At 42.9% G+C, this 14,443-nt stretch overlaps 3 protein-coding genes across 4 annotated transcripts; 1 reads left to right on the top strand and 2 right to left on the bottom strand.

The window, feature by feature from the left end:
* Nucleotides 1-449: 449 nt before the first annotated feature.
* LOC115677302 (uncharacterized) lies at nucleotides 450-6,304 on the bottom strand. Its single transcript, XM_030600432.2, has 3 exons — nucleotides 5,162-6,304; nucleotides 949-1,115; nucleotides 450-808 (listed from the first exon to the last, which is right to left on the bottom strand). Exons 1-2 carry the CDS (start codon nucleotides 6,230-6,232, stop codon nucleotides 957-959), a joined length of 1,230 nt encoding a protein of 409 aa, XP_030456292.2. The 5' UTR covers nucleotides 6,233-6,304; the 3' UTR covers nucleotides 450-808; nucleotides 949-956.
* A 2,015-nt stretch (nucleotides 6,305-8,319) lies between these two features.
* LOC115677265 (transcription factor bHLH35-like) lies at nucleotides 8,320-11,254 on the bottom strand. 2 transcript variants are annotated; one of them, XM_056320755.1, is made up of 5 exons: nucleotides 11,040-11,254; nucleotides 10,722-10,881; nucleotides 10,315-10,555; nucleotides 10,028-10,194; nucleotides 8,320-8,728 (listed from the first exon to the last, which is right to left on the bottom strand). In XM_056320755.1, the coding sequence occupies exons 1-5, from the start codon at nucleotides 11,111-11,113 to the stop codon at nucleotides 8,639-8,641; spliced, it is 732 nt and encodes a 243-aa protein (XP_056176730.1). In that variant the 5' UTR covers nucleotides 11,114-11,254; the 3' UTR covers nucleotides 8,320-8,638. The 2 variants fall into 2 exon arrangements, with proteins under 2 accessions (XP_056176730.1, XP_030456254.2); XM_030600394.2 differs by having other exon boundaries at nucleotides 10,028-10,198; nucleotides 10,319-10,555; nucleotides 11,040-11,244.
* Nucleotides 11,255-11,640: 386 nt separating this feature from the next.
* On the top strand, nucleotides 11,641-14,443 carry LOC115677451 (protein At-4/1). Its single transcript, XM_030600619.2, has 8 exons — nucleotides 11,641-11,938; nucleotides 12,184-12,289; nucleotides 12,838-12,893; nucleotides 13,045-13,122; nucleotides 13,268-13,341; nucleotides 13,418-13,551; nucleotides 13,632-13,727; nucleotides 13,992-14,443. Exons 1-8 carry the CDS (start codon nucleotides 11,876-11,878, stop codon nucleotides 14,135-14,137), a joined length of 753 nt encoding a protein of 250 aa, XP_030456479.1. The 5' UTR covers nucleotides 11,641-11,875; the 3' UTR covers nucleotides 14,138-14,443.

Raw genomic sequence — 14,443 nt, 5'->3', positions numbered from 1 at the left:
CTAACAAATACTGGGCCCAATGCGGGCTCCATCTAACATTCCCACCTATTGAGCCTAGATGGGCAATATTTGGGCTCTCCTTGAATTGGGACCTGTATGGGCTGGGCCAACACGTTACCTGGGTTTATTAGGCCTAAATCAGTTGGCTTATCCGTAACTTCTTAATTGAGGGCCACGCTAATTGCTGGGCCAGCATTTCGTTTGGGCCAATTGGGCCCTTTCGGTTCTTATGCGATCCTTTCAGGGTTATCTAACCTTATAAAGGACTAGTTTAGGCCTCGGCTTTAAACACAGTTCAGGCCCAACTAGCCCAGTCTTGGCCTGGCCAGAGACTGTCTAGCTCTAATAAAACAAAATCGAGGGAAGCTGTCACCCAAAGCGTCCTACATATTTTCTCATACTTCTAGTCCCCCCCAAAAAAATTCTCAAACTTTTAATGAGATCAATCATACCCCTGAACCTTTTTTTTACTTCCAGTTGATATTTATTCAATCCAAATCATATGCCAAACAGTCAACTTTTTAGCCATTTGGACACACTTGAAATATGGCCACGGGCGCAGAACACAATAATATCCCACGGCAAAGCTACAAGGCCATGGACAAGCACGGCAAGTATGATGAGATTTTACCACTAACGGTAAATTCCAAGAAAGAGGTAAGGCCCCCCCATCAGTCGAAGTCTTCTGCCAAGTTGCCGACCATTTTCACCATCCTCCTGTCTCAGCAACAGCATCCACACAGCAACTCTGATGAACTAAAACACTGCCCAACCACTAATTTTCTTCACATGGAAGCTCATCCTCCACCTGGAGAACAAGAGTAATTACCTGACATATTAAAAAGCACATACAAGATAATAACAGTTGTTCTACACAAATGGCAGTCCACGGAGAGGTGTTCCAGAGCTTTCACTGTTCTCAAGGCATCCTCTCAGAATCACACATACCTTCCTTATTACCATCCGTACTTTGCTTGCGTTTGAGCCTTTGTAAGGAAGCCTTTTGCACGCCGTTCTGCAAGCTCCATCTCCTTCTGCCTCATATCAAAGTACAGAGAACCAATCTGATGCTTCCTCTTATGCAGTTTGGAAGGCTTTCCCTTTGTTGAAGCAGGCTAACAATTTTCCATGCAAAAAGAGGTCAGCATGAAGCAGACATACATATGCTATAAATGAGCTTCAAGATATTCAGCAAAGCATATGAAATTTATATAGACAACTTTTTGAAAACGCAAGTGATGCAATATCTGAAGGGATGTATCGAGAACCAAAAAAAAAAAAAAAAAAAAAAAAAAAAAATAAATATATATATGTGCCCCAAACGGGCCCAAAACCTAAACCTATACGAAATCTCTTAATCTTGCACCATACGGGCCAGCTTAAATAAAACCCTATACGGAACCCCCACAGGGCGCTGCCCCGAACCCGCCGCCGACGGCGGACACCGTGTCGGGCGCGCCCGAACCCCGCATTCCACACGCGGGGTCACATGTCGTCGGATAACACTTCAGTTTCCCTAAGCTCACGTGGGCGTACCCGGTGTGAGAAACAAGGGTCCCCGAAGTATTCGCCAACTCCAACAATATCAATGTAATAAACCATACACCCATTGCCGAAAGTACTCCATATGTATAGGCAGCAACATGGACAATGCAAGTGCTATGTTTGACACAACTTCTAACTCTCTTTTTCTGGTCAGACACAACTTCTAACCCTCTGCAAAGGAGATTGACAATTTTTCGTTTTTCTTCTTCAGAAGATTTTATTGATTATTGCCAGAAAATGAAGAAATCCTTATGTCAGATGCATTGCACCGGGGACTAAATCACTATAAAGCATGGTTTGCATCGGTAGTTGAATTAGTAGTTATGTTCTAGTTTAACAACTCTATATCAGAGTGGACAAAGCACGCAGTTGGACTTTAGACATTGCCAAGCCGCTGAAAATTGAATGATAGACAATGTTTTTTTAGACCGCAAGCATAACAATTGCACGAGCAAAAATGATGCGCTTTGGACAGCAAAGAGAGCCATAGCAGCATACAATTGCGTCTTCTATAAAATTCAGTACATACTACATGAAAATAAATATGCAGTCACAGTCTAAGTGAATATGCCTGATGACAAAAAGCAATACTCAAACAAAGAATTGAAAGCACCCTTAATCATGTAAAGTAAAATTGCCTCGCATTGCACAGCTTATAAATGATGGATGAATAAAAGGACAGAGATAAGGTTGGCCCATGGTTTTTCATACATCTCTAAAAGGCTGAGGACATGGTTCCTGAAAAAATCTTGAAGGGTTTTGGAGGAGAAAGGTATTGTTGCTTACCCAGAAACGACGAAGCATATGAATGATAGAATGGTGACTTCAATTAGGACGCTAGGAGGAACAAAGCATTCCCAATAGCAATACCCTTACATCTATGATTAGTTTCAAATCCTTATATCTTTGCTTGGAAATAAGCGAGCTTACCAAGAATATCCAAAATGATAATCCTCAGCATATTTTTTTAAGATCATACTATGCTAGTGGATAAAATACCTGACAAATAAATGCAAAATATAATCACAAAGAGAAACTTGAGAAGTCAAGCTGTTCAATGACTATAGAGGCCAGTGCAGATTTAGTAAAAGAAAAAGTTCCAATTGGAGACCAACAGTCTCCATAGAGCTGAGGGTTTTCTACTATCCTGCAACCATTACAGAGATCGAACAAGTTTTCTTAGTGCTTGGCGACCAATCACACAATCTCATTTTTTTCCACCCAAACTAAAATCTTCTTCATGTCTCAAAAAACTCCACAGAAACGCTGACACCTAGCCGCTATTTCATCCTAGGTTCACACGACATTAGCCACCTAGCAGCTGCACTTGCCAAATTTTGCTATTTCATAATCTGTCATTTTGTCTTGAATGTAGAGTTTAATTTTATTTTGCAATTTGCTTCCTAGCTGAAAACTAAAAACACCCAGATTGTTTGTTATACTCCATGCTTAAGAATGTTGCTTCTTGAGGCTTCTTCATTTGGCGATGTGATTTGTTCACCTCCTACAAGCACTTACATGTAGGCTCGTATCTCCAGTCCTTCAATGTAATGCAAACTACAGCAATTTCCATGCATCTAAACAGTAGCCTCCTCCCTTCTCCGCACTATAGAAAACAGCATGTTTATATGACGTCATTTTAAATGCATTGTTAAAAGCAAGGATTCTGTGCACACTGTTGTAACTGATAACTTTGGATGTATATGGCATACTTCTCCAGGTGCTCTTTCAAAAGTAGATCTGATATTCTAACTCCAGTGGCAACAGTGGGGTTTCTTGAAAGAACCGCCTTGAAAGTTCCATCTTCCTGTTTACCTCCCTTTTCTTATTCACTTTCCATGCGAACAGTGGCTATATGACTCTAGTGATCAGTAGTTTAGCACTCACAGTCAAAGCTAGTTCGACCAAAACAAGAAACTGGCGTGGTAAACGAGGGGAGGGTTTTAATTTTCTGTCTGAAAAATAACTAAATACTTTTGAAGTAATACCCCAAATTGCTCGAGCGTGTTGATTCTCATGATACAAAATCCTTACCATACCTATCCCAATCAATAGCGACGAAATCCTGTTGAAATTGGAGCTATACTTGAACTAGGTTGGAGAAATCAGATTTTGAGAGCTATCGAACAAGACTATTGAACTGCATGGGATTAAAAGCTTCTCAAGGTAAAAATGCTAATTTGATATATCAAGAAAAAGAAGCATACTATTTTTTTTTGTCATAATCTTTACCAAATAATTATTCTGTATCACTCGACAGAAACCAAATAAAATTTACTACCTGAAATTTAAGTCCCATTAATTCTATAAGATAGATGTATAACTTAATTGACATCTAACTAGGATCCCATCATAAATTTAGATATTGCCTCTTCTGCATGAGATTGACTTTTGATAATCTTTATAGTGGTTTTCAGCGTATACTTACTAAACTCTAATTAAAGGGGAAGATAACTACAAATACATGAGTACCAGAACATTTCGAGTAGATATAAATCCCGTGCATGGCACAAGGCATTCGATTAGTTTTGTAAAAAGAGGAGAGAAGGCAATGTTACCATGGATAAAGAAGAATAGATGAAGTAGAGTAGCGCATATGGTATCCTGTACCACAATAAAATATCACTGAAAATAAAATACTCGATATCTTCCAGCAACAACACTAGCATTGTTAATGTTGCGGAGTTCAATACCGATATGTGAACAACGGTAGAAAATGAGTTCGGCAAATATGAATGCTCTAGTGGATGGCTGGATACTCAAGGAAAGAAATATTTAGAATTTACTGCGTCCCTAAAATAGTCGTCATGGCCACAATTGATGACAAGATGAGAGAATATAATTGCAATGAAACTCCTTTGGGATGGTTTGTCTAGAGGCATCGGTGAGAAGATGTGATGCTACGATGAAGATACAAGATAAAAGGCTCAGGAAGGAGAAAGCTAGAAAGATGTGGCGAATATTTAAAGAAATGTCTTGAGTATTCTATATAGAGAGGATATTAATTCAGGTCAAACAAGATGGAGTACCGAGTTCCATGTAGCAGACCCTGCTCAGGGACATTTATAAGAGTATACTATATGCTACCGAAAACTATAGCAGCAGTGAGTACAAGCAAAATGCCAGGAAGAAAGATAAAATACTCATAGAATTCTTCTAGTCTATAGTACACTAAACATTGGTAATCAAACTCCAACTAGACGGGTAGCAGGCAGCCTCAATGTTCTACTGATACTGAAGTTGATATGTTTCTCTTTTCCAACAAAATAACCCAGTCTCATAATCAAGGGTTATTATTAAACACTTGCACTGACATCCACTAGGCACATAGGCTTCACCATAGTTTCTCACAGCAAATTCGAACCAAGGAAGAGAAACTCAGCCTTCCTCCTTTCTAGAATGCCTAGAACAAGCTGCGCTGCCCATGTAACTACACGAGGTTATTGGATAAGCAAGATGCCTAGTTTGAACTTGAAGCACTGCTATAAATCATACGGCCCCATGGGAACTCCAACAAAAAGTTCAATTAACAGGAGCAATCATAAATGCAATATCGAATGAACTTTCACAGAAAACTGTGATAGTGAGGATGGAAATCATGATTTGGTCTTCATACCTGATAAGCCGGTCCAAAAGCAATCCCAGTCATTTTCACTTGGTCCTCCCTAGGTCGATTCTTCATCAACTCGTCCTGCTTCACCTCCACTATTTCTGCTGGAACCTCATTCCTGCCTCTCTTTCCCGAAACTCTCACTGCACTGTCGCTCATCTCCTGCACCACTCCAGCGGATGCCACAGTCGCATAATCTGAATGATTCGCATAATTACCATACTCCACATGATTACTATAGTTCTCGTATCCTCCGTAGTATGAAATATCACTCCCGCTGGCATTCTGATCATAGCCGCCTTGATGACTTCCATAAACCTCGTGATACTCAGAAGCCTCCCCATTTCGATCAATCCCTGAATCGTAAGTCTCATAAGTGCTATAATTACCGACGTTTTGATTATTACCGCCATTGCTCGATTCCAAGCCAGTAGAACCCACAGCAGGGGCATCGGTCTCAACGACCGATCTCCGGCCAGAACCAGCGGAAGGAAGGGCGCCCAAAGTGGAGGAGTTCCGCGGCGCGGGAATGCTCGAGAGGAAGGACATGACGGAGGAAGCCTGAGCCGCGGATTCAGATTCCCGCTGCCGCTTGCGCTCCTTCTCCTTCTCACCCTCGTCGTCTTCTTCGTCGTCGTCGACTGCGCCAGGGTTCGCGAGCGAAGGGTGGACGGGAGGCCTGAACTGGACGATCCGCTTCGCGCCGGAGTTCGCGCTCGCCGGAGGGAGGCTCGACAGCGATTGCTGTCTTGGCTGAGGGGACGAGAAGAGCCTGGAGGAGGATCCGGAGGCGACCGGGGCGGTAGACTTGGAGCTTCCTTCATCGGAGCAAACGGCTTTGGCGTCGGAGCGAGAAGAAGAAGAAGAGGAAGGAGTTAGGGTTTGCTTGGGCTGGGGGAGAGAGGAGAAGAGAGAAGCGGAGGGAGAACAAGATGACGATTTCGGAGGAGGCAGAGAAGAGAAGGAGGCGGTGGTTGTAGGAGGAGAGGAGCGAGAGGTCGGGTGAGATTGGGGTTCGTCGCGGCGATCTTCTTCGTCTTCGTCGGAAGAAGCGTAGTTAACCATCAACGACTCCATGAGAGGATGAGGACGAGGAGGAGGAAGGAGGAGAGAGAGAGAGAGAGGAGATTTGGAATGGGGAAGAAACTGGGAATTCCACAATGCTTAAGTTATGCAGTAAAGAGCTTCGTTGGGCCTTCGTCGGGCCTACGTTGGGCTTCGTTGGGCCTGCGTTGGGCTTCATTGGGCTTTTGTTGTCAAGCTGACCCGTTGGGACTAGGCCTTTTTATGTGTATTTCACAATTACGTTTTGGTTTTGTACATCATTTCTGACTTCAGAGTCGTAATTCGCATTGTATTTTGGGATAAATACACTAGAAGCCCTAAAACTTATCACGAAAGTGCCTAAAACTTTTAAAATGTACAATCAAGTCATAAAACTTATCACGAAAGTGCAATCGAGTCCTAAAACTTTAAAAAAGTGCAATCAGGTCCTAAAACTTGTCAAATTGATGCAGTTAAGTTCTTCAGTTAATACCATCAATTTATTTAATAAAAAATGTTGTGCTGGCATTTTTAATTTCTTTCTCTCTCCTACTCGGCAATTTTTTTTCTACAAATCTGATTTTCATTGGATTAAAAAATTTAATAAGAAAGTTAAAATTTTATATAAAAAACAAAACTAAAAAAAAAATGGTAGGGTAGGGTAGGACCTCGTTGGTGGGCGTTGCCGCCGCCCATTGCCGGAGGTGCCGGCGGAGATCACTAGCCCGGGGCAAGGCATTGTCGGCGACCCTCATTAGGCCTGGGCAAGGGCGCCCAGATCTAGGCGACGCTGGCCCCCCCTAAGGCCGGCGACCATCGCTTGCCTTGGGCGAGGGCCAGTGACCCTTGCTAGGCCCGACGAGGCTCGCCCAGAACTGGGTCAAGGGCGCCTAGATCTGAGTGACACCAACCTTGTCTAGGGCCAGCGAGCCTCACCTGCCCTGGGTGAGGGCGGCGACACCTCGCCTAGGGCGAGCGATGGTCGTCGGCCCTAGGGGAGGGCCGACGTTGCCTAGATTTGGGGGCCCTTGCCCGAGCCTTGCGAGGGTCGTCGGCTGTCGCCCGACGCTAGCAACGCCTCACCCAGGGTTAGCGAGGACTGGCCAACTCGCCCAGGGCCGGCGACCACCACCGGTGATTGGCGGCGGCGGCAGCGCCCATTGGCGAGGCTCTGCCCTGCCCTGCCTTGCCATTTTCTTCTTTCTTTTCACTTTTGTTTTTTAAATAAAATTTTAGCTTTTTATTAATTTTTTAGTCTATTGAAAATCAGATTTGAAAAAAAAAATAATAATGCCACGTAAGAGAGAAAAAGTAATTAAAAAATGCCACGTCGGCATTTTTTTTTATTAAATAAATTGATTGTGTTAACTGAAGGACTTAATTGCATCGCTTGACAAGTTTTAAGGCTTGATTGTACTTTTTAAGAGTTTTAAGATTTTATTACACTTTCGTGATAAGTTTTAGGACTCAATTGTATTTTCGCGATAAGTTTTAAGACTTTTACTGCACTTATCCCTTGTATTTTATATATAAAACTTACGGCCTTTGAAAATCTTTTATCCTACCTGATTCGTACTAATCATATATGTGCCAATCTCATACTAGCGTTTCGCTCTGTTGTATCGTTTTATCCCATTCTGTAACGAACTACCGATCTTGAATCCAATCCTCGGCAGCTCTCGCTATTGGACGAAATAGTCAACTTTCTCGCTTTCGCTTGCTGCTCTCGAGGTTTCAAGTTCTAGGGACAGAGAACGAATTACTTTCCGACGGACATTACATGCTCCGACGACAATTTCACTCTCAACACTTCTCGACCGGCAACGATTACGTGCTTCGGCAATAATGACCGAGGAGAGCGATGCAAGAAGAGCCACAATAATTGGGTCCCACACCATTCTTAATGCGTTTCTTCTTTTTTTTCTTTTGAGGTTAGCATAAGGATACGAACAAACAAATCTGGTCCTACCATGATCATTGGTCCGATGGTTGGTCATTGGATGACATCACTTTGCCTATACCTGTGGACAGACAAGATAGCACATTGCTTTGTTTTGCTTTGTCACTGTTCTCAAAGCTGATCCAACCAACCGGTCCTCAATTATAGGACAATGCAGATGTGAAAGAAACAATATTCTATTATCAGAGATTTAACACGTAAAAGAGCACAATCATTTGCCTAAAGGGCACAAGAAGAGGACTTTAATTCTCTTTAGATTTGGATGTGCACAGTGTCTTACTGTCCCCGACGGCATACAATGTCGATGTGACGTGTTATTGGAGTAGAGAAGATACATATTTTGAACACAACCTGATGCTCGATTCTGTACTGCGCTGCCACCGAGAACGACATCCCGTTACCAACTTCTGAGGAGCCGGTGACGCTGATGAAATCGAACCCTTCCGAGCGTTTCAGCTCAAAACCGCTAAGTGCCCGCGTCAGGAGGGCTCGGTGCGGAGGTTATTGAGAGCTGCAATGGCGGCTTCAATTTTGGATTGAATGTGTTCCTTGCCCTGCTTCTCTTCCTTCTGCCAAAAATTATACAAGAAAAGATAAGTGGGACGATTGCAATGGCGTGAGCTACGACAAAGGCTCGATCAAACATGAAATGTGAAAGCAATCATAGATTGAGACCGAGCAAAGGGCGGGCATCATATCTACTTTTACAAGTCATCACGTTGCTCTAAACTACTTCATTTCTCATTAAAATGGGAACCCAGCATCATTATCAAGCACATATGACCTGATCATGCATGTCCAATGTGGAGCCACGCTACCTAAGCTGTTACTATCAGCTGATCAATCAGGGTGGGAATATAAAAACAGCAGCAAAATCTCCACAGGATTTTGGCCGTAGCCCCAAGTTTAGCAGGACAAGAACTAGAAGGGTCCCTGTCTTCGTCTAAAACTGAAAGATGATTAAAATATCAGCACAATAATCACATGACGAATAAGATCTTGGACATTAGGTAATTGGCTCTTGCGCACGGCCGTCTGCAGAACGGTGATTCGGGTAGGACTAGTGCTTCGGACAATTGACTGATGGATGGAGAGAATTTGAATGCATCCCCTTGTTTTGTTTCAGAGACTTTTAAAATCACATCATATCTTATAGGACTAAGGGTTGACAGTATACAGATGTAAGTCGAGAGCAAACCATTTTCATGCATTCCTATCAACAAATCTATGTAACTTGCCATTCGCACTAAACGCAGAATGCCCAGATGATACAAGTTCTAAGTTACATGAAAGAAACCAATATCCATTCTAAGGTAGTGTCTCATAGACCACACTGTCATTAATTGATGCCGTGTAGGAGCCCGGATATGGAAAACTGACATAAGTGGAAAGGTTGCATGGCATGATGTTACTGGTAAGTACTTTACTTGTCAAATAATAAATGAAATGGTGGGTGATCCTGCAAAAACTAGCAAACATGCCTAATCCCACTTGTTTAAAGTTGATTGATGGACTGTGCTTGATCAACGTTCAAATGACATAAACGTGTTGTTTAGTGGCAGAACGGCTTTATCTAAGTAATTTAGCAATTTCCAGCTCCATGTACCCCCGACATTCATACCTATTCATGCTACTACCGTTGCACTTATCACGTTCAGTCAAGCAAATTTAATTGACAGAAGATCTTCCACAAGAAATAGATGATTGGAAATGATGGTAAAAACACATCAGATGTTTACAGTTTTATCGTGCCTTACACATTGATGCATCCTCATATACCTTACACTCTACTTGTCGAAATCAATCCTTTAATGCATGCCCATGATCCATCAAAGATGCACCTCCTTTGGATTGAATTGAACACATACCTCTATGAACACCATCTTCGAAAGCTTGTCTGAGAGGGCGGTGATGTTGGCTGCGACTATTTTGAGCTTCAGAGACTCGAACGCTTGACAGAGTTTAACCATCGTGTCTCCCCTGTTGCTACAAGTCAAGCTAACCACCACGCTCTTCTCTCCAACTTCCATCACTCGTAGCTGCAATATTTCCTCATCCATGAGATTGATTTCTTTTCAATATGCGGCTTTTGAATAGTTTTTGGGATCAGTATACACATGGTAATTAATGCTCACAGAGAAAGAGAGAGAGCAAGTTACCTCAAGAACTTCAATCGGAGTGATGTCTGGACTCTTGGAACTATCATGGCGCAGCTTTGTTCTCTTCCTCTTAGATTTCGGATGGACCGGTGATCGTTCTTGCTCAATTTTGAAGCCGGGGTTTTTCTTCAGAATCACAGATTCGAGCTCCACGATCTCGGCTCGGATTTTTCCTTCTTGATCACGCAACTCTTGGATGTAATCAATAGCATCTTTCACTATTGAAGCCTTGTCCATCTAAAATACCATCATCAAGGTACAAACAGCACGGTTCGATTCAAACTTTCAACGTTCAGACAACAGATCCAAAACTACAGTTATCGAAGCTGATCGCGACGCAAACGTATAAATAACTGAGCTACTACGCCGTCATGCCATAATCAGATTGGTACAGGGAGTGAACCTTGCTTATATTGGGCACGAGGGCTCTAAGTGCAAAGAGCCTGTCATTGAGCTTCTTCCTCCTATTCCTTTCCAGGGCAATGCTCTTAGATGCTGCCGGCAACGCCGCCGCGCCCAGCGAACTCGGATCATTGAATCTGGAAATCGCCTCGTGGACGCAGCTGCAGAGTTTGCCGCGAAAGGGAGCAAAAGAAAGCAAAGGAAACAAAAGCAACATCGTGAGAAGAGACACAGGGGAGAGACCGAGCAAAAACAGGGCGTCTAGCGTGAGTGCAATTCTGTACGAGATTGGAGGGACGGAGGGAACAGAGTGGATTACTTGTGAAGCTCTTCCGACTGGAAGAACATGAGAGTTTCCCAGTAATTGTGGAATTCCTCAACAATGGACTCCATGCGCGATCGTGCTCGTTGTTTGTTTTTGGGAAGGAGGGGATGTGATGCTTTCCTTGGAAAAGGGGTGGTTGGAACCTTTCTTCTCCTGTTTCCGGGACCTGTGTGGCTCTTTGATGTAACCCAACAAGAGAAGAATAAGCGTTTTATCTCGGCTTTTTCATTCTTTGTCGTTTTATTGGATTCTTGGAGACTTTTTAAGTCCTCCACTAAACCATCCGTGCTCAAGCTTTGTAGGGCATCCAATCATATGGTTTCTCTTTTTCTTGAATGGAAGACATTATGTACCCAATAGTTGCTCGGCTTTGGAGGGAAAAACTGTAATGCCTATCAACGTGTCGAATCACTGTTCTTTCTTAACGACTATTTTGCGTTTGATTACGACAAATCATTGTAACACGTAGGATTGTTTTGTGTTTTTCATTTTCACGTACGCTTTTGTTATGAATAAGAAGTCGCAAAAAGATCGACTATTTCAAAGCTTGGCAAATTTCCAAACATTGCTTCTTAAACTCGAAAGCTGTGATCTGCGCCCGTTTTGGAGTTATTTGTGACTGTGCATGCGAAATTACAGATGAGACCTCCGCCTATTTACCGGGAGAGGAAGGAAAAAAGAAAAAAAAAATAAAACTCGAAAGCTCAAAAAATTCTCCGGAGGAAATGGATCGCACTCGGCCTCCTCCGGACTGAAGCCACGGCAGCGTCCGTCGCGTAACGCCGTCTTCGACAGTTCGACCTCGTCGGCGAGAGTCGAACACGGCGGCAATGGCGGCCACCGGCGACAGCGAGACGGAAGCGCTGCTTTCGGCCTTCGATCAAATCTATGAAGTAAAGGCTTCTTCTTCTTCTTCTCTGTTTGAGCTTCGGCGTATGGTGAATTCGCCGTAAATTTCAGCTTCGCCTGGCGTTTAGCTTCTCTTTTATCGATGATGATTCAGATTTAGAGTTCGAATCCGTAATGATGAAAGCTCAGTTTAGTTCAGTTTCGTTCGATTTTTCCTGCGCTTGTCTAGTAAGTCCCGACGGGAGGCAATGTCGATCGTTTCTCCCGTAACGTCGTGACTCTTGTTCAGGATTTCGAGAGAGGAGCAGCGGAGATCCAATCGCTGAGGTTGAGCTGTGATGCCGAGGTTCGAAGGCGAGAAGCTCTTGAAATTGCTTGTAACGGCCTAAGACAAGGTTCGTGTCGTCCCGAATCTTGCAGTCTTCAAATGGTTGTAGTGTTCGTTCCTTGATGTGTTCCTATATTAGAAGAACGAAAATAGCCATGGCGATTGTCAAATTTGACAATGCAGATAGCTATGATGATTGGTACTACAGTGACGTTTGCCCGCGAGTTTTCTTTCTTTTGTCCTGTTGTTCCTGAGATGTAGAAGGATTTTGATGCTCAATTACAACGAAGGTAGTGTTGTTGTAGGTAGACTTCAGAATTCTGCCTCAGCACTGAGTATTGGAGCTGACAAGCCCGTGGATTTTCCCGTTTTTCATTCCTTGAATTCTTTGAAAAATTGAGTTCAAGACGGCTTGTAATAATAGGATCCTAGTGGGAACAGATCCAAGGTCTAAACTTTGTTTACCGAATTGACCGATTGCTGCGTCATCTGTGGTGTTGAGGTCGATATTGTCAGTCACAAACATTACTTTTAGTTAAGAAAGTTTCTGCATTCAGTCTGACCTCCAGCTTACACTGAAATCCTTTTGGGATGTTTGGATATGAGACAATGCAGACAATGAGAGGCTGACGAAGCTGTACTCAAGTTGCATGAGCAATTTGGCTGATCAGGTGTCCAATTTCTCAATTTATAAAATCACTAGCAATTCCAGTAACATTATGAGATCTTCATCAGGATGATAGCCACAATGAGGCTTCAAAACTTGTAGTTAGTAAGTAGGCCGGCTTCCTCTGATCGCTTTATTTGAAAAGCAACTTGCAGCTCGAAAGTCGCACTAAATGCCAGAGATTGGAAGAGGAAATGAAGAGGCTGGTTGATGAACACCACCGTAAAGCAAACGTACGTAAGGTTGCTTGTGATTTAACTTTTCTCCGTATTGCAATGGGGACCAACCTATTTTCCATATAAGGCCTGCACTATTCTGTGAGTTCCAAGGAAAAACTATGATCCGTCACGATCTTAACGAACTGGAGTCCATGAGCAGGAGCAAATTGGATGTATAGAATTGCTGCAACAAGATTATACAACTAAGGTTCAAGAGTTAGAGGCCCAAATTAGGTGAGTTTTCTCATGTATTCATCGGCTGCTTCATAAAACTTCATTCTCTACGACCTGAAATGCTATTCCATGCTAGGGGTTTTCAAACTGAGAAAGCATCGCATGAAACAACTAGTAATCACCTCCGCCACGAGTTAACAGCACATAAAATGCATATCCAAGCCCTAGCAAGCAGGTTAGAGCAGCTCCATTTTGACTTGGATTCGAAATGTAAGTTCCTAGGTTTGTGTTAAATTCTGGGAAAACACTAGGACTTTTCACTCGTTCATCATAAGTATTTCATGGTGCAGATCAACTCGAGATTCGGGATTTGAAGGACTGTCTTCTACTTGAGCAGGAGGAGAAGAAAGACTTGATTAAGAAACTTCATAATCTGGAAAAGGAATGTGCGTCAGCGGTTGCTTCACTTCTATTTTTCTTTTCAAGTACAGTAGATCTTTCCCTTTTGCCTGATCTGGACCATCATACATGCCCAATAAGGTTCGTATGAATTAATGCCAGCATGCAAATAACTTACAGTAAGGTGGAGGTTGTTTTGGCTGCTCTAGTTGTATGTGTAGGGTCCCTTTTGTGTATGTGGAAAAAGGGACGCTAGGGAATAACCATCTACTTGTTACATTTTAGGATAATAGATTTGTTGTTTGCTGCAGTGCTTATAACCAGAACAAAGTTTGCTCAAGAGCAACGAGATTCAGCTACAAGTCGGCAGGTGGAAATACTTAAGCAGAAGGTTATGAACTTGAGGAGGGAAAACGAAATTCTGAAAAGGAAGCTCCCTGCTTCAGGAGAGGGGTAGAGTCCGTCTCTGATTGATTGCTGTGGTTCTGCATTTTGGACATAATCATTCGGCCCCCTGTTACCCCTGATTTCGTTGTTAAGTGGATTAGCTGCAACTATAATTGAGGGGATCCTGTCTTACTGTTTTCAAGCGAGCATCTTGACCATATTCTCTTGAGAGGAAATATGTTCCGAAGTTCTGTTTCATTAGATACTCAAGATGACCTAATATACCAAGGGACAGGAGAGTCTTACTCCTGCTTCTGTGTTTGCTTTTGGCAATGACTATGGAACTTGTATATACATTATCCAGATTTCAGGACTA

This window comes from Syzygium oleosum, unplaced genomic scaffold (genome assembly GCF_021117445.2).
Source record: "Syzygium oleosum isolate NSW1041296 unplaced genomic scaffold, Sole_v2.1 Sole_v2.21, whole genome shotgun sequence".
NCBI lineage: Eukaryota > Viridiplantae > Streptophyta > Magnoliopsida > Myrtales > Myrtaceae > Syzygium > Syzygium oleosum.
The sequence above is the reverse complement of the archived record's forward strand: the minus strand, read 5'-3'. Positions and strand labels throughout refer to the sequence as shown.